A 25,230-nucleotide genomic window follows, 5' to 3' on the forward strand; every position below is an offset into this window, starting at 1 on the left:
CGTTGCAAGCGCAAACAAAAACTAATTAAACAAGTGTTAAATCAAAAGCAAGTTTTCATGTTTCCAATTTAAATTCAATTTTAAATTCAAATTCAAACTTGATAGATGATAACTTCAATATTTATCGCAGCTATCGTATATCGAAAGTGCTCACTGACAGTTGTTTACTATATATGCATATGTATCAACAAGCTTTTGTATGTCGCGTGTGCATATCAGTGAGTCTTTTGTCTGGCACCTTTTACATACCAGCGCACTTTTTGCTGCCGCTGTGATATATCAACGAGCTTTTTGTCTGCCGCCTAAAAATAAAACAGCGAGCTTTCTGCTGTGACTTGAATTTATATCAGCGAGCTTTGTGTTAGCCTTAAAGTGGGCAGCCCCGATTGTGCTCGATGACACTCAATTGACGCGGGCGCCTTTAGAGCTCGAGTTGCAAATATTATTGTTTATAAATTTATTAGTTGTTTAGCAGCACTGCTCGCAAATTATTGCAAGCTGAGAAAATAAGCAAAAACCATTACTGTGCCTTTGTAGCTGTTTATCTTGTTGCTTATCAATTTTTTGCAAACCATGGCCAGCTGTAGTGGAGACTCACGACTGATACAGTTCTTCAACTGCCGTTTGGTGCGAGATCATCGCCTGGTCGAGGAAGATCTTTGGGTGCGAAATGGCAAAATTATCAATCCCGAGCCCATCTTTTTCGACGAACGCTGCAAGGCACATACTTTGATTAACTGCGAGGGCGCTATAATAGCGCCGGGCTACATAGATCTGCAAATTAATGGTAAACTGGTTTTCACTTTCAATTGATGGTCAAGGCAAGGCCAAGCTATAAATTAGGCCGTGCGCTTAATCAACTCGCGCTAATCTTATCAGAATTTGCCATGTAAACAAAAAAAAAAAAAAAAACACAAGCGAGCGAGAAAGAGAGAGAGAGAGAGCGCGATTAAGCAAGAGAGAGTTTCGACTGTTTCAGGTGGCTATGGCGTTGATTTCTCCTATGACAAAGACACCACAGAGCAGGGCGTACAAAAGGTGGCCAGAGGCTTGGTCAAGAGCGGCGTCACCTCTTTCTGTCCAACGCTGGTGACGTCACCGAACGATACTTACCACACCATACTGCCACGCATACCAATGCACACAGACCGCGGCGCCGGCGTACTGGGCGTGCACGTCGAGGGTCCGTTTATAAATCCACAAAAGAAGGGCGCACATCCCGAGCACTGCATACAGAGCATAGACAATGTAAGCCACAAGAACAAATCGAAACGAAACTCAACTCAACTTAACTAAATGCTGTTTACGCCCTGCAGGGCTTGGAAACGCTCTGCGAAACTTATGGCTCGCTGGAGCGCATTAAGATCATAACGCTGGCGCCGGAGCAGGTCAAGGAGCTGGCAGTGATAAGCGAACTGGTGGAGGCGGGCATTGTCGTCTCGCTGGGCCACTCCATGGCCAGTCTAAGTGATGGCGAGCGTGCTGTCCAGCATGGCGCCTCACTGATAACGCATTTGTTCAATGCTATGCTGCCGTTTCATCATCGCGATCCCGGACTGGTGGGTCTGCTTGCCTCGGATGCCATACCGGCGGATCGAACCGTTTACTTTGGCATCATTGCCGATGGCGTGCACACGCATCCCGCCGCGCTACGCATTGCATATCGCACGCACTGCCAGGGATTAATACTGGTGACCGATGCCATATCGGCGCTGGGTCTGGAGGATGGCATTCATCATATTGGACAGCTGCCGCTGGAGGTGAAGCAGGGCAAAGCGTTTGTAGCCGGCAGCGATACGCTCTGCGGCAGCATTGCGCCCATGGATGAGTGTGTGCGAATCTTTCAACGCGCCACAGGCAAGTTCGATCGCTCCAGCTCTAGCGCTTAACTCTCAGTTCTCTCTCTCTCTCTCAGGCTGCTCTCAGGTGTTTGCCATTGAGGCGGCGTCGCTGCATCCGGCGCGCTGCCTGCGCATTGAAGCCGAGAAGGGCACTTTGGACTTTGGCTCCGATGCCGATTTTATATTCTTGAACGATGAGCTAGAAGTGCTCGCCACCTGGATCGGGGGCGTCTGTGTGCATGCAAAGTAAAACTCTCCGCCTAAAATGTTCTAAAGCAAAACATTTGATTAATGTTTTTACTATTTGTTTGCATTGTTTTGTATTTTTTATTGGATTAGAATGACGCTTTAAATTGTTCTTTGTTTATTTTCTTGTTTTTTTTAATTAATTAAATTATTTGGTGTAGATAACTACGCTAAAACCATATACAGTTACAAATAATAAGTATGTAGTTAAAAAAAAAAACAAATGAAATATATATTTAAAATGTATATAAACGTGTGTGTGTGTGTGTGTGTGTGTTTAAGTAAGTTGTAACGCTGCTGTTGCCTATTGAATTTAGAGTTTTGTTTATTTAGCGTTTTGACATTAAAAAAAACATACAAGTATACAAATATTGGTTTATTACACATTTATTTTAGTTGCTTGCAATAGAAGTAGAGCTGTAGCCTGGCAAATTGAGTAGTCGTTACACACTAAAACAAAAATACGTTTCTTCTTTTTTTACTTTTGGCAATAACAACAAAACAAAAACCTAAAAGCAAGTTCAAGCTAAGCTAACTAACTGTATAAGTTTGCAAAACAATGTGAGGCCAAAATTTAATGCATTTGTATTTGTATTGGTATTGTATGTATGTGTGTATGTACATAATATAAAAGTAATAATATTAATAAGAAACTACAGTAACAGGCGTGAATGCGTGTTGTGTGCATATTTTAGTTACAAACTTATACACACATACATACAAACAAACAAACATTTATAGTAAATTTTAAGTTCAACACCGCAAGTGCTGACACGCACACACACATACATACAAATATATATTTAATAATAGTTGGTACTTTCGATTGGCATTAAGCATATTACAAATACATTTCCATATATAATTAGGCATACGCGCGTGTGTGTGTGTGTGTGTGTGTGTGTGAAAGAGAGAGTAAGCCGCATATGTGCGTCTGTTTTTCTTTTTGGTTGTTCAGTTTGCTCGCTGGCAGAAATGCAAATGCAATTTGTTTATCAAATATTCATATTACAATTGTTGTCGTCCTCGTCGTCGTTGTTGTTGTTGTTGTGCGTTTAGCTAATGCACACTACAATTGTTGATTTTGTTTGTTGTAAATTTACTCCAAAGTACATAGTATAGTATATATTTGTATATAAAACTTTAGGTAGGTTTCTCATTCTGTCTGTATCTAAATTTATTGCTTTACATTTAAAAGATTTATATAAATGCCTTATTATGGACGCATAGTCATTTTATTAAAGCGAGACAGCAAATATTGTGGAAAACTCACGGTTTACTTTGGAAATAGTTTCTCTGCTGCTATGACAAAGTTTTTACAAATATTATATGCAGTAGCCGTATATACTATAAAAACAAAAGAACATATGACAAGACAGAGCGTGAGGAAATACACAGCGAAGCGCTAATTTAGTTTTGCCAACTTTTTGGATTTCGTTAACATGTATGTATGTATGTTTGTGTCTGTCTGTCTGTGTGTGTGTGCATGAGCATGTAAATAGATCACAAAACCAACCGTTGAACGTTATTAAAATATATGTGTGTGTGTGTGTGTTTGTGTGTGTATGTGTATGTAAGTAGTGTGTAACTAGCTAGTCCATTACGCACAACACTTGTTGTAGCCCGTTGTATTGTTATTGCTGCCACGATCGACGACGACACGGGCCTCCGGATTCTCAGCTGCTTCGCGTCCAGATGTTTTGTCTAATATGGCCTCGGCAAGTTCACAAAATGCACGCTCAATGTTTGTATTTGATTTGGCGGATGTTTCCATAAATCTTATGCCATGCTCACGAGCAATCTAAACAAAAGAAACGCGAGTCGTACGTAAGACAGAGAGAGAGAGAGAGAGAGCATAAATATTCAAATGTAGAATCTTTGATAATGTTATTGTTGTTACCGCCTCGCCGCGCTCTTTGCTGACCACACGCTTGTCCGTCATATCGCACTTGTTGCCGAGTATCATTTTCTCCACATCCTCATTTGCATGCTGCACAAAGAGAAAGAGAGATAGAGAGAGAGAGCATATTAGGGCGCTGCTGCTTGTTTACTCGATCGATATATACGCACCTCGTCTATGTTCCGCAGCCACTTGACTATATTCTCGAAACTTTTCTCATTTGTTATGTCATAGACAAGCATTATGCCCATTGCGCCACGATAATAGGATGTGGTAATTGTGTGAAATCTCTCCTGGCCGGCAGTATCCCATATTTGTAGTTTAATCTTTTTGCCCCTCAGTTCGACTGTTTTAATTTTGAAATCAATTCCTGCAAAAGACAAAAACATACAGCATGACGTCACTATATAAATAAAGGTTCGATAGCTTGTGTATTTGATAACGACTTAATTTTTTCCCTGAACTCCAAATATTTCGATGTATGTGAATCATAACACACACACACGCACACACATGCACATACATTGGATGTATACAATTACGTATTGCGTATGCGTCATGACGTTTAATCTAGTTTATAACCAACTAACTGCATTAAGTGTACATATGTATACTTTGTACCGTGGTTAACCACACATAAGACACATCTACGGACGTACGGGGGCAACAATGACAGTTCTCGAGTCCAAAGGCTATTGCAATTGTTGCAATTAAACCACGTAAAGGCCGGGTCAGCACGTATATACATACGTGTGTATACATAAATAAATGCATGTAACTTGCACTTTCGTATTACAAGGACAGCAAGTAGCTGCTAAAAAATTCAATGCCACGCCCAAAATTCATATTACAGGTGGGCCAGGTGTCCTTCTAGTGTGTGAAGTGTTGCCTTTGTCAAATGCCGCTTCCATTGTATGTACATCAGTGTGTAACTGTCTTATGTACATGCATTTTTGTATATACAAAGAGAGCATTAGAAGAGCAGCAGCAGGCACTCATGGTATGTACATACATGTGCATTTGTATGTGTGTATGTGTGCGTGTGCTGCGCCATTTGCTGCTTACCTATGGTTGATATAAATGTTGATGTAAACGCATCGTCTGAGAAACGGAAGAGTATGCAAGTTTTTCCAACGCCCGAATCTCCAATTAGCAACAGTTTGAAAAGTAAATCGTAAGTTTTCTTTGCCATTTTAAGTTACGGCACGCGCACAGACGCACACGCACTCACACTCACACTATCCCGCACCAACACACACACACACAAGCGCACTTCAAACAAAAATGCACGGGCAAAACAATTACACTTTGACACAACTATTGTACGCTTTTATATGCAAATGCTATGCTTGTATATTTTATTTGGCGCGCAATTACAGAATTGGCGACTTCGCTTTTTTGAAACGCTTTAGCACTTTATTTTTCTACGCAATGCAATTGTTGCTGTTACTTAGTGATGTGAGAAAACATGTGAACGAGTATCGATGTTGGCGCAGGTTTTTAAATCGATGCTTGCTGAAAATAATCATGGCTTGAATTTGAATTTAGCAGCATTAATAATAAGAAATTAGGCTTAAAATAAAGCAAAACTTGCAGTGCTTCATAAAATATTCGTAAAAAGCAGTGCGTGCTTATGTGCTTACAATCTATTTATTAGTATCGATGTATATCGATGCATGGCGTGCAAATTAGTGCTGTCAAATGAAAATTAAACAACACTGAAAACATAGCGCTCAATTCACTGTCATCCAAATAGTTAATAAAATATAAAAATAATATGGTGTACACAATAAATAAATATAAAACAACATTATGAAATAAACATAATAGTTTAATAAAAGCCGCACGTTACTTTACATTTGCACATAGTAGTTAATAAAGTAAACCTATTGAGTTGGCGGCAAAAACGATCAATTTTGCCCCAGTGCCCGGTTTTCTATGTAAGAAAAGGAAAATGGATCTGGACTGGCAGAATAGCCTGACGGAGATCAAGGACCGCGGACAATATCTGCTGCACTCGGAGAAATGGGCCGACTGTCATTTTCTAGTGGGCACGCCACCCAATCAACGCTTAATAGCCGGTCACAAGCTGCTCCTGGCAATGGCGTCGCCTGTGTTCGAGCGCATGTTCTTTGGCAATCTGCCGGACAAGACTGATCCTATAATCATACCCGATGTGCAGGCGGAGGCGTTCGAGGCCATGCTGGAGTACATATACACGGATCGCATATCCATCGGATCCTTTGACAAGGCCTGTGAGCTCTGCTACGTGGCAAAAAAGTATATGCTGCCCCATGTGGTGACACGTTGCACGCACTTTGTCTGGGCGGATCTAAGTCCAAAGAATGCATGTCGTGCCTACGAGTTTGCCAAGCTATTCGATGAATCGACGCTGATGAAGAGCAGCATGGATTTGATAGCGGCCAATACACGCGAAGTGCTTAATGATCCGAGCTTCCTGGACATAGAGGTGTCCACATTGATGGCCATACTCGATCAGAATCGCCTTTACATAGACTCTGAGCTCGATTTGTTCAATTGCCTGGTCAAGTTTGCCAGCGAGCGTGGCATACTAAACGAGAGCAGCCAGGATAGTGTGCCCAGTGGCAGCGGTAGCCAGAAGGCCCAATCTTGTGCAGAGCGTGCTGAGCACTCTGCCTCCGTGGATAGTGTGGCAGCCAATGTGGTGGTGGAGGAAATTAAAATGGAGCCGGATGTTATAGCAATGGTGCTGCATATGCAACAAGATGAGGAGCTCGAGATGGCACCCAATGGCTCCGCAGGCAATTCACCTGTGCCCGATGCTGTCAGCGCGGCCGCCGCTGCTGTCGCTTCTCCGTCACCCACGCATGCCAGCGATGATGTGGTTATTATCGATAGCGACGCCTCAGGCCATGCCCATGAGCCCATGAACGCCACCGATGCAGCCAGCAATATGCTCAACATAATGGACGTGCAGCGCAGCATTATGGACACTGCCATGCTGCGCCAGGCGGTTAAGAAAATACGTTTTCTTACCATGACGCCGCAGCAGTTTGCCGAAGGACCCGCGCGCTCCAAGCTGTTGCAGCAGCACGAGGCTTTGGCCATACTTATCAAGATCTCCAGCCCCACGCTGAACGACTGCGACATGCCCGAGGGCTTCTGCAGCTCGCGCAGCTCACGCAATTTCTATGAATCGTCACATCATCAGCACAAACTGAATTCTTCCTATCGCAACAATAACATCGAATCGAGCAGTACCGCTTGGGCTTCCGGAGCGCCAACGCGCACCACCAATCAACCGTTATTCACACGCCAGCGCACCAGTGCACCACTGAACCTGAACATGGACAATATGCCAGCAATTGCAGCGCTCATGAGCCATGAGCAGTTGGGATTTCAAGCTAATGGTGTTGCTGCTGCTGCTGCCGGCGCTGCGGCTGCTGCAGCGGCAGCGGCAACTGGCTTTGCCGATGGCTTTGAGTGCGCTGCTCCTGTTGCGCCCGCTGCTCCGGCTCTGGGACAGATTGTGCCCACTGGCAGGGACAGCGATAACTCGCATCACGACATGATACGCAGCTATTGCATGCGCTCGATTAGCCGACAGTTTGACTATCGCAACATGAGCGTCACTGATTGCGGAGTCACGTTTCAAGTGAGTGAGAGACCAAAGCTGACTTGCTGCTTCTTGTACTAATGAACTTCCTTTTCAACAGGTGGACACCAACATTTGGATCTTGGGCGTGCAGGTGCCCACGCAGGTGCTCTGCGGCGAGCTGATGAACTCGGCCGGCTTTGCCGAGCACTATACGGAAGTGTTGTATGCCCACATTCAGGATATGCATGGTTCGCGTATTGCGTATACGCACTGTACGGCACGCGTGCGTTATGACTCGCATCTGGATATCACCTTCGATCGCCCCGTCTATATCTATCGCAATCAGATCTACAAAGTATTTGTCGTCTTCAACAAGACGGGATGGTATCCCATGTACTCCTGTGTGCCCGACTCCATCAGGCAGCGGGTCAAGTTCATGTTCAATGTGGGCAATCCCATGGAATCGGTGCGTGATGGCCTGATATATGCAATTATATTCTCAACGCCTCAGGATCATGCACGCCAGCTGGTTGACTGAGAATATCAATCGATTGAGGAACGTTCAGTTTACTTGTGATAGTTTTTTAATACTAGTGAATAGCTTGAATACGAACGAATTGCGTTTTAACGCCTTTTTAGAGGCACTAACTAAGCAAGTATACAATTTTCTTAAACTTAAATTTATAAGTTGCCCAAAATTTTAATTTCATTAAATCTTCCAACTTTTTGCCACATTAGCCACAAAGCGTGTTTTTATTTTATTTCGAACGTTTCCACAATCCGCTCGCTGCACTAAAGTTTTACTGTATATACTTAACCTTCCATACTTACCGTAAGGGTTAACACAGCTACGCACAAATAAAAGTCTTCAACATATAAATAAATATTTTTAAGGCGCGTTACGTTTCAACTATATTTTTACAAAATTTTTACAATAAATAAATTTTTAAGTTTATTGCATTTAGTGCTCAATTTGAAAACAAAAAAAAACCACAAACAAAGAGAGTGAAAAAAGCGGCAACTAAGGGTTAAACAGAATGAGAGTGAAAAGTGTTTCAAAGAGAAAGAGACAGAGAGAGAGAGAGAGAGAGAGTTGAAGCCAAGCTTGGGCTTTGAGCTTGAGCCGCAAGCAGCTTTGCATACATATGTACAATGGGAGCTTTTAGCTATGTGTGTGTATGAGAGAGAGAGAGAGAGAGCAAGTGCCTCTAGTGAGCACAGCTGCCGCTGGCGTACTCTGGATCCTCGCAGGTGAGCGTGTTCTCATCAAAGACCTTGTCCTCACCGCAGCTAATCAAACGTGGATAGCCCTCGACGCAGGTAATCAGACGATGGCAATCGCCGGAGACAGGGAAACGTGGGAAGGGCCAGAAGCGAGCGGCAACCGAATTGGGATCCACTTTGGTTGGGCACTTGAAGCCAACAACAGCTGCAAAGCCACAAAAAACAAATGAAATTAAAACTGATTGAGATTAGCTGATTGGCTGCTTACCCTCGGGATTGCAGTTGTCCAGCAGCTGATCGGGCCAGTTGCAGCCATGGATGCGCTCATCATAGGCCAAGCCAGTATCGCAGTCCTGCTCATGTGGCTCACCATGGGCGCACTTGATGTACGTGGTGGAGCACTCCTTGGAGACGGCATACAAGCCAAACTGATACTCACAGCCAGGCGTCGAAATGGGCGTGGCTAAATTAAAGTGTTAAAAAAAAAGTAACAATAGCTCGCAAATTTTGTTAGTGCAATTTAAGTGGCAGCAGCACGGCAACACTGTGCAGCTCAGCAACACTGACTAAAGCACTTAACTTTACAAAAGTTCGAGTGGCGCTACTTACGATCCCACTGACGTCCCTTGCAGTCCACCGCCCAGTTGTAGTTGCAATGATTGTGCACAGCGCCTTTGCCATCGAAGAGCAGCCCATTCTCGCAGGTCTCCAGCGTCAGCGTGCCATTGGTGCAGAGAAAGAATTGATCACAGCTCTCGGTATGCGCGTACGCCTGGACGCCCTCCTTTTCCGGGCACTCGGGTGAGCCCACAGCCAGGGCGTGTCCTGTGCGTCACAAAAATATTGCAAAACATTATCAACTCTTCAACAATCTTTATGTCTAACGGGAAATAGTGTGCGCGCGTCGCGCCGCTTTCCCACCCCACCCATTTCCCAATTGGTCATTTCGTTTTAACTTCCTACGACTACGACAGAGAGTGCAAGTGCAGTCAACTGGTTTTCGTCTCACTGACGTCGGCAGCCGGCAACGCGCAGTTCAGCGAAGATGCGTCTGGTGGCGGCGCCGCCGCCGCCGGCAGCAGCAGCAGCGATGATGTAACATAGACAGGCCTAGAGACTAACAGGTTAATCGCTCGACGTCAACAACGAAACAGAAAACAACAACAACGTTTACAATTTTCAACAGCTTTTAACTGTTTTTCTTTCACACTCGCATATTTATTTAAATCAACTTGTAGTTTTCCGGAAATTTCGTTTCATTTCGTTTTCGAAATTGACAGTTGCGTTAAAAACCGAAAATTGTTAAACAAACGCAAGCTTAACATTTAAAACAAAAACTCGTTGAATTTCAAATTTAAGTCTTAGATTATGTTTAACATTAATTGTCAACAGGTTTGACGGGTCAGCTTCCAATTTGTTTGTTACCAATTAGAAGAAGCAAAGAAGAAAAAAAAACCCAATAACTGTCTCAGTACCACAAAATGTCACTTAAAAGTTAACTAAATTTGTTTAGGCAACTGGTTGAACAAGTCATATTATTAAAAGAATTAATTTAATATTTATGACATTTTGCTATGGGGTGTGCGAAGAAAGTGTTATAAAAATAAAATTCGGGATTAATAAATTTGAAACTGGTATTTCATTGATATTTCTATCGATATCTAGCTTCTAAATATTAAGTTTGTGTAATTAATAGATGACAAGCTGTTATACAAATTGTATTTCCTTGAAGAAACTGTTATAAAGTGTTATAAAATTGATGTTACCTAAACTTGAAGTTTTACTAATTAATATATTATAAGCGGGTATACAAATATTAGTTGCTTGAGTTAACTGTTATAAACTGTTATAAGTGTTATATTTGCGCTGTTTACATATAGATAAGCTATAACTTTATGATGTAAAAGCCAAACAAAAGCAAAAGTAAGCGGCGCTTAAAGCTTTGCTGGCGGGATCTGCATGCCAAATGAGTCTAGGCAGCAAGTACAGTGGGCGTGGGCTATACCCTATACCCTCCGATTGTTACTAGTTATGATTTATACATGTAGATATTGTGCTCAGGGTTAAATAAGCAATTGAAACTTAAATCTTTAGCCTTCGCTAAACTGGTAATAGACCAAAGCTGGCTAATTAAACTGGCTCACGAACTGAAAGGGGGCGGGGGAGAGCCCAGAACAAAAGACTTGACTTGTTGACTTGACGTATACGCAATTTGCTATGTGTGGAATTTTTGAAAGTGAACGTAAGGCGGTGCCAATTGGGTCAGCTGGCCCATACAATTAGATTCTCACTTACCATGGACAACGAATGCCAGCAGGATCAGTAACAGGCTCGGATTAGGCATATTTTTGTTTTTTGAACACAGAACAGCAACAACAACAACAAAAACAATAAGAAAATAAATGCAGACAATAAAACGGCGAATAAACAATAAGCTTAGCGCTTTGAAATTACAAATTCAGTTGGCGATTGCTTAATTAAGTGTCCGCTGTAGACGTTTTCAACGTTTTAACGGTTACGCGTTCCAAACTCAACTGAAAAGATTTATACCACGCTCAAGAAGAAGAAGAAGAAGCAGGCAGGCGAGCAGGCAGAGACAGAAGTAACAGCAGCAGCAACAACAGCAGCAGCGCCTGCGTTGATGGCGACAGCAGCAGCAGCAGCAGCAAATTCAAAATATAATAAAAACAAAAACAAAAGTTTTGCAAAGCTTTTTGTATTTTTTTTTTCGCTTTGGCTTTGCGCGCATTTCAACTTTGTCTTGCGCATTATTTGAATTTGTGCCGCGCATGCGACAAACACACACACAGTCACACACACACACACACACACACACACACACACATGGCTATGCATGTTGTCAGCGCCTGCACAGGCGCAACATTTGAATTGAAACAGTTTCTTTGGCTTGAAAACAAAAACAAAATGCAAAAGTTGCTTTTGTTGTTGTTATTACTGCTGCAATTGAAAGTAAAAGGCAAAGCTCAAGCAGCGCATAAGCTTCGCTTCCATTCATTGATTGCGTTTGCTGCCCTGAGGGGGGGAGCTGAGCTTGTGTTTATTATTTGCTTTGCTTTTGTTCGTCTCTTGCCCGTTTGCCGTTACATTGTTAACTATTGCAAAACTCTTTACTCTTTTTGTTGTTGTTGTTGTCAATCAGCCAGGCAATCGCATTGCATAACCTCAACCACATAGTCGCCCGCAAGCTGTCGCCGCCGCCTGCAGCCAAAACTCGCTTTTAACCATTGCCATTAAATCAAAGTCAGTTAGCTCAGTCACTGCCTTTGGCATATTTCAGCAATAGCTTAAACACTATTAATATACAATATATTTATTTGTAAGCCAAGTTTTGCCGCCTTGGCTAAAATACCAAACAAATTCATAAAGTAAATGCTTCAATATTTATAAAAAAAAATGTTTGATATTCAAAACAAAGCAAAATAATTAAAAATATATGTATTTTTTATTTTTGAAATTATCAACAAAATTTTAAGCGTAACAAACGTTAGAGCATTCGATTTTCGATTTGCTTTTGCGTGATTTGGCCAAAATGCAATTAGCAACTATTGTGGCTGGTTAAGGGTTAATGAAGCTTACGCTGATTTTTGTTAACACTTCAAAGTGACTTAACCCACAATCATTATAACTGAACAATTCATTTTCCCCCTCTATCTCTCTCTCTTAGTTTCGTCACGAATTTCAGCAGATAAACACAATTGAGTAAGTTTTTAAGTCTTGTTATTTAATCAAATGAGTGTAAAAATGAAAATGCATATTTTATGTGATTTTTTCTTTGAATACCTACACAAATATATATATGGGTAGTCGTATATTGATCAATCTAATCGATCAATGCAGTCAATTGGTTTTGTATAGCATTTCATAGTGAGCAAGAGAGTAAGGCATAGAAATATTATAGTAAAAATAATTTATAGAGAAAGAAAAGATAGATTAAGATTTAAAGTTTAAGCATAGAAAGACAAGATGTAATTAAAGATATATAAATGTTTAGAGTAAAGTGAAGAACAGATTTGTAAATATTCAGTTCAGAGCTATAGAAACAGATGCTGAAAACTAAGAAAAGACATTTAGAATTATAAGTTTGTTTGATAGATGTTACAGTTATAGGCGATATATATAAATACTACCCAGAAAGACATTATAGAATATATAAGATATTGTTCTGATAAGAACTAAATTACATTCAAAAGGTTAATAAACAAAAACCGACAGCATAAAAATAATTAAAAAACTATTAGTACTATGTTTAGAAAAAGAGAGAAGAGCAACCTATCTCTTGTATACATTTATATACTATAACGAGTCAGCAGAGATATTCTCATACATAAAAGCTATTTATTTATTTTTAGAGTTTGGTTTTTAGTTTCCTTTTTTGAATGAAATTTAAGAGGAAATATATACAACATAGAATACTTTCCTTGAAAAAGGAGCGTATGAAAGATAGAGCATAGAAATTAAAAGTGAAAGAAAGTGCTGGAGGAGCTAATAGAGAGTAATAGAGTCATATCCTATGTACGAAAAAAGCGAATTATGAGAGATCATGGTTAAGAGAGGAATAATCACATAGAGATGTCTGTTTCGTGTTTTTCTTTTCTTGATTATTCTTGTGATAATTATTTAGTACGACTATCACAGGGCAGCTCGAATATATACGTGATTAGAGGAGATAAAACTCACTAAGTTAAGTGAACTACTACTTTTTACGCGCGTACTTGGCCAACCATCCAGGAGCTGCGGGCTCTCTTGTAGTGTCACAGTCCTCTCTGATGTATTAATGTTACAACTTGCTTCTTTGGGCGTATAACTAGCTAAGTATCGTAATTCGAAAACGCTCTCACGAGATAGCTTAGAGTGAGATCTCTTGTGGGTCGTTGGTATGGGTTCTATGTAGACAGCTTAGCTACTTGACTTTCAGGTCATATGTATTGAGTCATATAGCTCTCTCTGTATCACACATCCTATTTATCTAGTCCACTCGGCAGCCGGCCAACTCTCGAGCGCGCTATCAGCGCACATCTTCGCTCAATGATCGAAATATATCGTGTTGGCTATGATCGCCAGCGGCAGCCCAGAATCACGATGGATCTCGCCGCTATTCTAGGACAGAGCATAGCAATTTCTGCGAGTCTGTGAGCAATGAAGATATATCGTGGATAGTGAGGTAATATCCAACCTAACACGAGCGACACTCGAGGTCATATTAGCTGATCATTATGGGGCAGAGAACCGCTCTCTCTGAGTTTTTTACTAAATGCACTCACAAAATAATATGAAAAAAATCACGTCAAAATTTAAATAAATACGCCAATAAACGCTCAATATTCATATCTTTACATTCCTCTTAACATCTATGAGACTCTCTAGTATTGCACATAAAGAGCCAAAATACAGTCAACGCCTTTATAAGAACCGTTATCTGAGAGTGAGACTGCAGATATCACAATGTGCCGTAGCTTACCATATATACGAAGTGCAGAGTTGCAACAGGTGTGGAAGAGACACTTCTAAAAGTATCAGGAGCGAGCACTACGCTCAAAGCAGTGTGATAGAGGAAATGATTGCACACACTAGGACTCAGGGATGGGCCGAAAGATAGTCCGGATATCTATTTGCGATGGCATTACTTGGTTACTAATGGATTCCCTCTTGAGTATTGAGGCGGATGCAGACGGTATAGGGGTCAATTAATACACGAAGCTAATACGAATTCAATAAAACTTGAGCGAGATCTAGCGTCTTAGAAATCGATACTACGAGTCTAGCGTCAAGGCACATATTGTAAGGTGCATGGTCGAGAGAGTCTTTGATAACCTATAAACCGTCTGCGAAAGTTTCAAAGACGTGGTAAAGCACTTAGCTGGTTCGCCGAAGACATAAGATAACGCCTTGGCAACCATCAACGACTCAATTCCGCAGGGAATAATATAGCATGGAAATATATTCATTTCGTATATCGCATATCGTGTATGCTATCACAGTACGTGAACGAGGACTGCGTAAACTGTCCTATCTGCTCTTGGGAGGTCAAAGGTTGACGTCGAGGAGACACAATCTAGACTAAAAAAGAATAAGTCAGAAGTAGTAACACAGAGAATGGTAAAAAGTTTATTCAATCACTTGTTGTTATTTTTCACCTATAGATCATTTGTGTTCGGTATTATTGATCGAGTAATCGATAAGATCACAATCCAATTCTATACGTATATGTGGGTTTATTCAATTATTGCTATTAGCAACTGCTACTTTTATGTGACCAAATCTGCACATCAATTGTTTATAATCTTCGTAGCCGATCACAAGGCTACAAAAGCCGCCATACCATTTGTCAGAGATCTAGGCATGGGACTTGAGACTCAATTCATACCGTGAGTACAGTGTCCTAGGGATTCACTAGTTTTCAGTTCCAAGATACAAGTTGCAGGTTGCAGTTTATACAAGCTACGGTCCGCTGCAAGAGATCCAGTGTCCCGGTGTTTGGTTGTCAGCCGAGAATAGGGCTTAGTCGGTGTGGATCTGGGCGAGTTTCTATATTTGTACTACGATTTACACATGGCGACAATTTGAGAGCATGCATGCATATTACACAATCAAATGAGTTATCAAGATTTTTGTCAATGGTTGCTGCATATGGCGGCAGCGAGCGCTACGAGCTCATCTACGTGCGAACGTACTAACAGAGACTGTCAAAAGACTAAGCTATCGCTAATTACGTCTAATCAAATGAGTTCACACGAATAAATGTATGCATCTAGCCGCTCATAGCGATACTGTGTGAGATATGTTATCCCGATTGCGATGACAAAAATAACAATTAGCTATAATAGTAAATATGCCAGAATTACTACGATATATTTAAATCATAAAATCAATATCAACAGTGCTACTAAGAATCGTAATGACGACACACACAGAGTCAAGTGACTACACTGCATAGGCAAACAATAAGCACAACACAAACACCCACCAAAATATTTACACTATACAATTTATGAGACACAACAAAAAACATAGCACCAGTTACAATCCTGCAAGCCCGAGTGAAAATTCACACAACACAAAAGATATCCAGTCTTCTTTGCGCAACTAAAGCGAGCAGAGAACTACAACCGAACCACTAGTCAAAACTCTGATAACTAACAGAGGCAGCACCGAAGAGGCGCACTGTTTCAGACACTTTTCCATAAGCACAGAGGCAACGCCAGCTGAGATCACAGAGAGTCCTGCACAGCGACACAGCTGTAAGTAACGAGACGCTGAGCAGAGCGAGAGACGTGGGCAGAGCTGCAACCTGATGGTAGTCCGTCTGTCATATCAGAAAATTAGGTCGTCAGCCAGTCCGTCGCCGTCGCGCTGTAATGAAGCAAGCATACATAAGTAAACTGTATATGTGTGTTGGTGTGTGCGTGTGTGTGTGCCTGCAGTGTTGTTGCGTTCGAAAATAAATTCCATATGCAAAAGACATCAGAGAGGGCTTCCAAATGGAAACTTCAGCGGTTAACGACGCGCATGCAAATGTTTAACAATTACCAAAAAAAAATCAAAATAAAAGCCCAAACAAAAGCTAATTAAACTGCAAGCCATGGCACAAACTGTTGGACTGCCAATACCCTGTATTAACTAAAAACAAAACGTGTTTGTATAAATAATTTATTTATACATTTGTTTTGCAAGCTAAAATCTTAACTAAGCCGGAAGTTGGCTAAGCTGAGAACCAGTTCTAAATTATTTGATTTTTGGGCACGTGTATTATTATTTAGTCGCTTTATTTTTAGTCTTAACTACCAGAGTAGCGCTTCTGAACTTATAGAGTATTACCGTTAAATACAATTTAATTGTATATCCAACGCAACCTTTCAAATATATATATATACACATTTAGCTATATATGTTTATCAACAACCTTTCGCTGCTGTTGACAGGCTTGACCAGCTTTTGACCAATCTGCAGCTGGCAGGACCTTGAAACAACAGGATTTTTGTTTCAGCAAAAGAAAACTGTGTCAAAACTCAATACACACACATACACATGCCTGTCTACAAAATATGTAAATGTATACATATAAAATATTCAGATCTCTGAGATAGGTTTTAGTTTTAATGTGACGCACGCAATGACAAAAATAAAAAACAGAAGAAAAAACAACATGTTGTTGTCCTTGAGACTGCAATGAAAAAGCCGGCTACGAATATGATGAAAACAGAAATTCAATATCTACATAATATACGTATACATAATATATAAAACTGGATCACTCCTCTAAGAGCAGTTAGCAACTACATAGTTAATGCTAATTTAATAAACTTTTACTCTCGATCGGCATTTCCATAAAATTCCAACGCAGGTTCAACAAGTTTTCTAAGAATCATAAAAAGTTAAAACAACAAATCAATTCAAGCAATTAAATTGTAAAATTATGCGCTTATCAAATTGTTCAAATCATAGACAGACGTTGTATGTATGTAATTATTTATTTATGCAATTAGCAAAAAGTTGAAAAATCAAAATAACCGCTTCACAGTTTGGCAAGACATAATAAACAGCTACAGATACAGCTGCTGGTGAGTTACTTTGGTAACACGCCAAACTGCCAGATGCGCTGATTTATCATCATTATCAGCATCACAGCTGCTGATGCCGCTACTGCCTGAATTTTGTAATTCAAGGTTTTTTACAAAAAATCAAGTTTTTAGTCCAAATATTAATTGTTATTGGGCATGGCGAAATCAATGCATTTGCATTGTATATTGCACACAATTTATGGGCTATCATTAAAGATGCGCCAACACAAAAGTGGCCAAAAGCAAGAAATAATATAATATAATATAAGCTTGATATATGTAAATCTATAAATGTTTATACTAATACAAGTACAATTTTGGGCTGGCCAACAAAAGTGAACGAACCGCCAACTGTGTCAGTGTCATTGTCTAACTGGCTGGGCTGGGTGTGTGTGTGTGTGTGTGTGTGTGGGAGAGTAAGTGTAGGTGCCCCATTGGGTTTAGGCTTGGGCTTGGGCTTGCTCTTGGGCCACACATTTCACATGGCTAACTCTTTTTGGCATTTGGTGTCAGGTCTTGGCCCTGCAATTAGCAGTTAATTACATACAAGTCAATTGAACACATACAATTTACAGTTAGCTCGGCTGCATGAGCGTTGCATAAATTCTATACAAAATTACCTGCTCATTAGCTTTCTATTTTCAACAGCAATCATCAACAACAGGTTCTTATGATTTCACTCAATGCTCTGGCGAATTGTGACTTGCATGCCTAATGACTGCTGTCCATTACTCAGCATTTTCTAGCAATTGTTAAATAGTATGTATGAACGCAAACTTGCATTTTGAATTCTGTGCTGAGTGTGCCAGACTTGTGCAAAAATAACGTTCGTATGCAAAGCTGCCATTTTCGCCAACAATGTGGCAGCTTTGAATATCGATATATTGAACAGCTGTGCTGTTTGCTTATGTTAACGTTTCGTGCTGATTGGCCAATAGGTGGAGCTATTATGCACTTAAATGTATGTGTAAATTAAAAGTAAATAAAACAAATACATTTTTAATTAATATATAAAGAAATAAGAACTTAATTATGCCAACTCACTATCGCTTGTAGTGATATATCTCTCGATATATCGATGGTGCCCATCGATAGTTTGCCTGCTCTACTCTGCTGCGCTTTGCACAACCCTAGGCAATTGGAAAAGAAATGTTATTTTAATTGCAATACTAAAGTGCTCGATTGGCCTGATCAACAGCGTGTGTAAACAACATTCAATTAGGTGTGTGTTTATAAAATATAATTAACAAAAAGACTAAGTGCAGCTGTAATTGTTTGCTATTGCAGTCGCTAAAGCTTATATTAGACACTGGAAAAAAAAAGTTAAAAACGACGTCATTGCGTCGCCGTCGACATGTCTTGTGGTTGTTGTTGGCGTTAGACTATTGATTTTTTTCTGACTTGAATTTAAGTCGGCTTCAGTTGGGGCCGCTAAACAGTGCAATTCATTAAATAAACATTATATTAAAAGTTTATCTTATTGCTTGCTAAGCTGGCGCAGTGAATACTTTTTTTTTTGCAAACTTTTGGCCAGTTGTTGGTGCTGCGGCTCAGGTGACATCATCAAACAACTGCTAACCAATATTGGTTTTATGCATACCTACATGTGTATATGCATATGTATGCTGAGATTTTATGGTTAGCCCAGTCTGATTCATTGCTTTCTTTCTCTATTGCAGCAAGCGTAACTGCACTCGTTGTAGTTGTAGTTGTTGTTGCATACATCCCTCCCCACTAGCGCTGCAGTGAGCAGATCTCGGCCACCCACACACACACACACACATAAATACACAGGCAGAAATAGACAAGCGACTCTTACCGTTGCCACACACATACACACACACACACACTCAAAATGGATCGCAAGGCTGAGTTGGAACGCAAGAAAGCTAAATTGGCTGCTCTGCGCGAGGAAAAGGATCGTCGTCGACGTGAGAAGGAAATTAAGGATATGGAAGAGGCCGCCGGTCGCATTGGCACTGGCGCTGGCATCGACAAAGATCAACGCAAGTGAGTCGCGTACCATACGCAATTGCTATTGGAAAAATAATGTTTATTTCCTTGTCTTGACAGAGATTTGGATGAAATGCTCTCATCATTGGGCGTAGCACCTGTTTCTGAAGTCTTGTCCTCATTGTCCTCAGCCAATTCCCTAACATCGGATAATTCCAATACACAAACACCCGATGCCAGTCTACAGGCCAATGTCAATGGACAAAGGTAGTGAAAACAGCTGTATGCACAACATATACTTAGAGTTATCTCATAAACAATTGTTTATTTACCATGCACACAGCGGCGTGAAGAAGCAGCAGCAGCAGCCACTCAACTTGAGCGTTTATAATGTGCAAGCCACAAACATTCCACCAAAGGAGACACTTGTCTATACGAAACAAACACAAACCACCAGCACCGGCGGCCATGAGCGTGATGGTGCGTATATATTCGCATAATAATATATGCTAAGCTTAACAGTTAGTGTGCTAACCTATAATCGACATACATGTATGGCTATTGTGTAAACACTTTCCATAGTTTGTTTGTTTCTCTTGATTTCATGTGTTCAAAGCTGTTATTGTAATTTGTTATGCATTGTATCTCTCTCTAACTCTATATACATATATTTTCAACGTCTGTTTCGCTTGCCAACCAAAGTAACTACTCTTGATATAATGCAGTGCTATATACATACATATATATATATATTATTCATAGTTCATAGAACCTTATACCCGCCCGCCCCCATGCTATTTAAGATTTGTGTTGCGCTTTAGAGCAGTAAACAGACAGAATGTTCCCGCAACAACTATAACCATATAATAATATACATAGAGCAAGTCATATAACAAGTGAAATAAAATAACAAATACAGTTCTTTCTTGCCACTCCTCGCCTCTGTCAGGATATATGGAGGACTGGTGGCGTCCACGTAAAGGTATTAAATCTATAGACTTAAGCAGCCACCAACAACAACAAAACAAAACAAAAGAACAACAACTTATTTATTGTTAGACAGCACAGACAATATTTAATTATGCTTTAAATTTTGGCATTTCATTTCATTATCATTTGCGCATTCAAACTTAATACTACAATTAATGCTTTCAGTTTATCAAATGAGAGTAACAGCTTCAATGTAAAATGCAACAATTGAGAGCGCATTTAATAATTTTTTGTCTATTTACTTTTTCTTCCCCTTTTTATTTGTTCTTGGCACGCACGCAAAAAATACTGCAGCTCATGCTACGGATTATTATGGTGAGTAGTTTGTTGTCTTTATGTAATTGTATATTTTCCAAAGTAGTCTATCTAACTATCAGCAAAGTGTTATATACATATATATCTATGTAATCTATTATAGTAACAATTCTATTTTTCTCTATATTCATGTTTGTACAGTAGTTTTAAAGTGCAACTCGTTGCGTTTAGTATTGCTCGCTACTTTGAACACTCGTTAGTTGTTGTACACACACTCTCACTCTCTCTATCTCTTTCTATTGTGTGTATTTTTTAGTGTTTCTTTGTAGTGTATTTGCTTGTTTAACAACATTTCTTGCCAATTATCTTGATTTCAACAACATTTTTTGAGTTTTATCTGATTTCTTGTATGAATTATAAAATTGAACATGCTACAGTTTCAGTTTGTATCAGCATTGTCAACTTATATTATATACATAACCAATTATATTATAATATTAAAAACAAAAAACAATTGTTATAAGTACGAATAGAAAAATTGTTCAAACTCCACCCAATTTATAAGTTTATATATTTTTTTATTTTATTCGTTAAAATTAAATCATTTAAGTAGCTGACATTTTAAGTTTTATGAATTCGTATACATTCTTATACGCTCTATTTTTTTCAGGTATAACAGTATAACAGTTTTAGTTTAGCGCATATTTGCTTCATTTTCGTTATGAAAGCTACATGAACATATTTTTGTAACTACTTGACTTTCTTACATTAGCAACGAGTATACATATATTATATTTATTTTACGATCTAAGCTCGAAACAAATTGTAAGCTACACATACAAACACACACATACACAGACACACACACACACACACACAGAACATGCATGTGTACGCACCAATATAAATATGTATGTACTATATATATAATAGTTATATATTTATATATTATGCATAATCTTAAACAATTTATTTATCAGTTTTAACAATTGTAAGATAATTTTCATACAGGATCGCCTTGTGTGCTAATTCTTATGTCAACTCTCATTATTATTATTTGAATCGATATAATCGATACATCCGCAAAACGCACTCGTATTTTATGTTAACGATTGTCACTTATCGTTTTCATCAAACTTAACTTATGTTAATCTTTAATTATTATCGTTAATTTCTTTTACTTTCTTTTTGTGACAATATTATTGCGATCCTATAAAACAATTTAACGGGCGGTCGTGGCCAGTTTTCGGGCCCCACATATGCTACTGTTTTTTGTTAGAACAACAACTAAACAACAACAACAAATATATTTATTTCTTTATATTTCTTCAAGATGAATACAATCTTAATCCAGGTTTAGAGTGGGAGGATGAATTCACAGGTAGGTACACCCAAACAAAGCGTTATATGCGCTAGAAAAAAAAGCAGTGACGGGATATCGACATGAAGCAAAATAGGAACGTACAAATTCTAACTAAATATTGTTATTGTTAACAACAATCAAACAAAAGAACACACACAAAATGAAAGTAAAGTCGTTTAAAATGTAATTAAATTGTTAAAAGCTAAATAATTGTGCACAAAAAGCTCCTCGCGCTGGCTGTCTAGTAAAAAATAAATTTATAAAAATAAAAAAAATTAATAAACACACACACAGTACCACACGCTCCCACTATTTCCATCTTAACTTTCTGTCTCTTTCGCTCGCTCGCTAAACTAAATTGCATGTGTGCGTGCGTGCGTGTGTGTGTGTGTGTGCGTGTAAAGCTTTTATTGTCACTAAACAAAATTCATCATTTGCTAACTTGAAACTCATATGACAAATTTCGAAAACAAGCTTCATTTCATTATATGAACGGGGTCAAAGTGTTTACGCTAGTGACGTACATGATCAGCTCTTATTCATTTCATTGTTTTTTTTTTTTATGTTTTGGTTAACTGTACTTACTCATATATACACAAAAACTTTCTACTCTCTATCTGTCTATCAAAAACTCATAAGCAACACAGCAAGAGCGAAGCGCAAAAACATTGTCTCTCTTTTTTGAAATAGTTTGTACAGTAGCATTAACTGTTAACTGTTAAAACAGCACACGCAAAATAAGCTTACTTGTTAAAACAAAGGCGTACTACAAGAACTATAAGAATGTAATATATTTTAGCATAACATAAATAATTTTAAGTCTACAAATTTATAAACTGGGTGGAGCCAACCATATATACTATATGTTCTATATGATACAAACTTGAAGAAACCAAACCAGCAGAGTGTTCCAACAAATGAAACTGTACTCATTACAGTAAAACTTACTTAAAAAGATACAACAAGCTAATGCTGCTACACTACACACTCACACACACATACATACACACTTAAACGCTAACAGCATTACAAATTGTAAATTTTGATTTAAAAAAAAATTGATATTTCTTTTTAATAATTGGCATTGTGTCGAAATTGGTAACATCACCAGCTAACAGCATAACAAGCAAGTGCACAGTGAGTTATCGATAACACAGTGATCTAACGGTACAGGTGTGTGGCGTCCAACTGTAACACAATTTATGCACACACACACACTTTCATACGCACACACTAACACACACAGCTGTGTTGAGTCTCTATCTCTATCTGTCGCTCTCTCTCTATCTCTCTCTATAAGCCCTAACCTCACTTTTACACATTCACCGCTTGTAATTAGTGCTCCTAACCTGAAAACAAGGCCTACAGCCGCAACAACAACAGCAACTACAATTAATAATTTACACAAGAAACAAGCAAACAAGAAGTCTGCAGCAAAGAAAAAAGCAAAGCTCTCAACGAAGAAATGTGAAAAAAGTAGAATTGTTCCTGTTCTGTCGATTGTCATGTTCCTTTAGCTGTGTTAGTTTTATACATTAAACAGTGCTTGCATTTGATGCCCAAGGAGATGACGAAGAGAGCTCGCTGCCGCATTTGGATCATGGGTTCAGTTCCAAGCTGCCGCCAGGCTATCTAACACACGGACTGCCCACCGTCAAGGATGTGGCCCCAGCCATAACACCGCTCGAACAAAAGAAGGAGCAGGAAGAGAAGAAGGAGGGTGCGTATTGAAATGGAAACTCTCAAAATATTCGAATTAATTCACATTTATTGTTTGCTTTGCAGTCAAGGAATTATCGGAGGAGCAAAAACAAATGATAATACTATCGGAGGACTTTCAGAGATTCGTTCTACGCGCCGGACGTGTCATTGAGCGTGCGCTCTCGGAGAACGTGGACATCTATACGGACTACATTGGCTGCGGCGACAATGAGGAGGCAAACGACGAGCGCTCGCATGCACGTCTATCGCTGAATCGTGTCTTCTATGATGAGCGTTGGTCAAAGAACCGCTGTATTACCAGCATGGATTGGTCAACGCATTTTCCAGAGCTGGTTGTTGCCTCGTATCACAATAACGAGGAGAGTCCCAACGAGCCGGATGGCGTTGTTATGGTTTGGAATACGAAATTTAAGAAGCAAACGCCTGAGGATGTGTTCCACTGCCAGAGCGCTGTCATGTCCACCTGCTTTGCCAAATTCAATCCCAATCTAATACTCGGCGGCACCTATTCGGGCCAAATCGTGCTCTGGGACAATCGTGTCCAGAAGCGTACGCCCATTCAACGCACTCCTTTGAGCGCGGCCTCGCACACGCATCCCGTTTACTGTTTGCAAATGGTGGGCACACAGAATGCACACAATGTCATATCCATATCGTCGGATGGCAAGCTCTGCTCGTGGTCGCTGGACATGCTGTCACAGCCGCAGGATACGCTTGAGCTGCAGCAGCGCCAGTCAAAGGCCATTGCCATTACCAGCATGGCCTTTCCGGCCAATGAGATTAACAGCCTCGTTATGGGCAGTGAGGATGGCTATGTGTACTCCGCCTCGCGTCATGGTCTGCGCTCGGGCGTCAATGAGGTCTTTGAGCGCCACTTGGGTCCCATTACCGGCATCTCCACGCACTACAATCAATCGTCGCCCGACTTTGGACACTTGTTCCTCACCTCTTCCATTGATTGGACCATCAAGTTGTGGTCGCTCAAGGTAAGTGTGTAAATCGAATAGAATTGGCAGACAAAACTTAAAATTCTGTTTCTCTTTCTCTTTGGCTGACAGGACACCAAGCCCTTGTATTCGTTTGAGGACAACTCGGACTATGTGATGGATGTGGCCTGGTCGCCTGTGCATCCTGCCTTGTTTGCTGCTGTCGATGGCAGCGGTCGTCTTGATCTGTGGAACCTCAATCAAGACACCGAAGTGCCCACCGCTTCGATTGTAGTCGATGGTGCGCCAGCGCTAAATCGCGTCTCCTGGACGCCATCTGGCCTGCATGTCACCATAGGTGATGAGGCTGGCAAGCTGTATGTCTACGATGTGGCCGAGCACTTGGCGCTGCCATCGCGCGATGAATGGTCGCGTTTCAATGCAACGCTCAACGAGCTCAAGATGAACCAAAACGACGAGGTCTAGACGCACACACACACACACACACACACACAGAACCACATAGACAACACCTTAACTAAAAGTCTTTATAGAGACAGACAGCATGTGTTTCATTTGATTTCAAATGCGTTTTCGTTTTCATGCAGCGCGGGAGAAAAAGAAAAACCCAAACACACAAATAATTAACTG

At 40.1% G+C, this 25,230-nt stretch overlaps 5 protein-coding genes across 13 annotated transcripts; 3 read left to right on the top strand and 2 right to left on the bottom strand.

The window, feature by feature from the left end:
- The first annotated feature begins 476 nt into the window (after positions 1 to 476).
- LOC108605793 (N-acetylglucosamine-6-phosphate deacetylase) lies at positions 477 to 2,204 on the top strand. The gene is made up of 4 exons (XM_017995595.1): positions 477 to 787; positions 980 to 1,248; positions 1,317 to 1,857; positions 1,916 to 2,204. Exons 1-4 carry the CDS (start codon positions 574 to 576, stop codon positions 2,089 to 2,091), a joined length of 1,200 nt encoding a protein of 399 aa, XP_017851084.1. The 5' UTR covers positions 477 to 573; the 3' UTR covers positions 2,092 to 2,204.
- A 1,092-nt stretch (positions 2,205 to 3,296) lies between these two features.
- On the bottom strand, positions 3,297 to 5,432 carry LOC108605496 (ras-related protein Rab-10). Its single transcript, XM_017995241.2, has 4 exons — positions 5,053 to 5,432; positions 4,158 to 4,357; positions 3,988 to 4,077; positions 3,297 to 3,888 (listed from the first exon to the last, which is right to left on the bottom strand). Exons 1-4 carry the CDS (start codon positions 5,177 to 5,179, stop codon positions 3,688 to 3,690), a joined length of 618 nt encoding a protein of 205 aa, XP_017850730.1. The 5' UTR covers positions 5,180 to 5,432; the 3' UTR covers positions 3,297 to 3,687.
- Positions 5,433 to 5,787: 355 nt separating this feature from the next.
- Positions 5,788 to 8,317, top strand: LOC108605532. Its single transcript, XM_017995284.2, has 2 exons — positions 5,788 to 7,624; positions 7,686 to 8,317. Exons 1-2 carry the CDS (start codon positions 5,942 to 5,944, stop codon positions 8,103 to 8,105), a joined length of 2,103 nt encoding a protein of 700 aa, XP_017850773.1. The 5' UTR covers positions 5,788 to 5,941; the 3' UTR covers positions 8,106 to 8,317.
- Positions 8,318 to 8,514: 197 nt separating this feature from the next.
- LOC108605719 (protein obstructor-E) lies at positions 8,515 to 11,328 on the bottom strand. Its single transcript, XM_017995512.2, has 4 exons — positions 11,087 to 11,328; positions 9,401 to 9,616; positions 9,060 to 9,254; positions 8,515 to 8,996 (listed from the first exon to the last, which is right to left on the bottom strand). The coding sequence occupies exons 1-4, from the start codon at positions 11,133 to 11,135 to the stop codon at positions 8,776 to 8,778; spliced, it is 681 nt and encodes a 226-aa protein (XP_017851001.1). The 5' UTR covers positions 11,136 to 11,328; the 3' UTR covers positions 8,515 to 8,775.
- Positions 11,329 to 18,484: 7,156 nt separating this feature from the next.
- On the top strand, positions 18,485 to 25,225 carry LOC108606782 (cytoplasmic dynein 1 intermediate chain). Of its 9 annotated transcripts, none has more exons than XM_017997206.2 (10): positions 18,485 to 18,592; positions 19,050 to 19,380; positions 19,444 to 19,590; positions 19,667 to 19,803; positions 20,243 to 20,305; positions 20,608 to 20,628; positions 21,902 to 21,949; positions 23,496 to 23,651; positions 23,717 to 24,639; positions 24,712 to 25,225. In XM_017997206.2, exons 2-10 carry the CDS (start codon positions 19,226 to 19,228, stop codon positions 25,063 to 25,065), a joined length of 2,004 nt encoding a protein of 667 aa, XP_017852695.1. In that variant the 5' UTR covers positions 18,485 to 18,592; positions 19,050 to 19,225; the 3' UTR covers positions 25,066 to 25,225. The 9 variants fall into 9 exon arrangements, with proteins under 9 accessions (XP_017852695.1, XP_017852696.1, XP_017852704.1 ...); XM_017997207.2 differs by having other exon boundaries at positions 23,499 to 23,651; XM_017997215.2 differs by having other exon boundaries at positions 20,273 to 20,305.
- The last annotated feature ends 5 nt before the right edge of the window (positions 25,226 to 25,230 follow it).

Source organism: Drosophila busckii, chromosome X, assembly GCF_011750605.1.
Source record: "Drosophila busckii strain San Diego stock center, stock number 13000-0081.31 chromosome X, ASM1175060v1, whole genome shotgun sequence".
Classification (NCBI taxonomy): domain Eukaryota; kingdom Metazoa; phylum Arthropoda; class Insecta; order Diptera; family Drosophilidae; genus Drosophila; species Drosophila busckii.

Bases quoted from the DNA above. Each gene is read 5' to 3' on its own strand.
- LOC108605793 (XM_017995595.1), top strand. From the start codon at position 574: ATGGCCAGCTGTAGTGGAGACTCACGACTGATACAGTTCTTCAACTGC. The intron at 788-979 runs GTAAACTGGTTT...CGACTGTTTCAG, and splicing joins CATAGATCTGCAAATTAATG to GTGGCTATGGCGTTGATTTC. The intron at 1,249-1,316 runs GTAAGCCACAAG...TACGCCCTGCAG, and splicing joins GCATACAGAGCATAGACAAT to GGCTTGGAAACGCTCTGCGA.
- LOC108605496 (XM_017995241.2), bottom strand. From the start codon at position 5,179: ATGGCAAAGAAAACTTACGATTTACTTTTCAAACTGTTGCTAATTGGA. The intron at 4,358-5,052 runs GTAAGCAGCAAA...TGTCTTTTGCAG, and splicing joins AACATTTATATCAACCATAG to GAATTGATTTCAAAATTAAA. The intron at 4,078-4,157 runs GTGCGTATATAT...CTCTTTGTGCAG, and splicing joins GGCTGCGGAACATAGACGAG to CATGCAAATGAGGATGTGGA.
- LOC108605532 (XM_017995284.2), top strand. From the start codon at position 5,942: ATGGATCTGGACTGGCAGAATAGCCTGACGGAGATCAAGGACCGCGGA. The intron at 7,625-7,685 runs GTGAGTGAGAGA...CCTTTTCAACAG, and splicing joins ATTGCGGAGTCACGTTTCAA to GTGGACACCAACATTTGGAT.
- LOC108605719 (XM_017995512.2), bottom strand. From the start codon at position 11,135: ATGCCTAATCCGAGCCTGTTACTGATCCTGCTGGCATTCGTTGTCCAT. The intron at 9,617-11,086 runs GTAAGTGAGAAT...TGTGACGCACAG, and splicing joins GCTGGCATTCGTTGTCCATG to GACACGCCCTGGCTGTGGGC. The intron at 8,997-9,059 runs GTAAGCAGCCAA...GTGGCTTTGCAG, and splicing joins GGACAACTGCAATCCCGAGG to CTGTTGTTGGCTTCAAGTGC.
- LOC108606782 (XM_017997206.2), top strand. From the start codon at position 19,226: ATGGATCGCAAGGCTGAGTTGGAACGCAAGAAAGCTAAATTGGCTGCT. The intron at 23,652-23,716 runs GTGCGTATTGAA...TTTGCTTTGCAG, and splicing joins GCAGGAAGAGAAGAAGGAGG to TCAAGGAATTATCGGAGGAG. The intron at 24,640-24,711 runs GTAAGTGTGTAA...TTTGGCTGACAG, and splicing joins TCAAGTTGTGGTCGCTCAAG to GACACCAAGCCCTTGTATTC.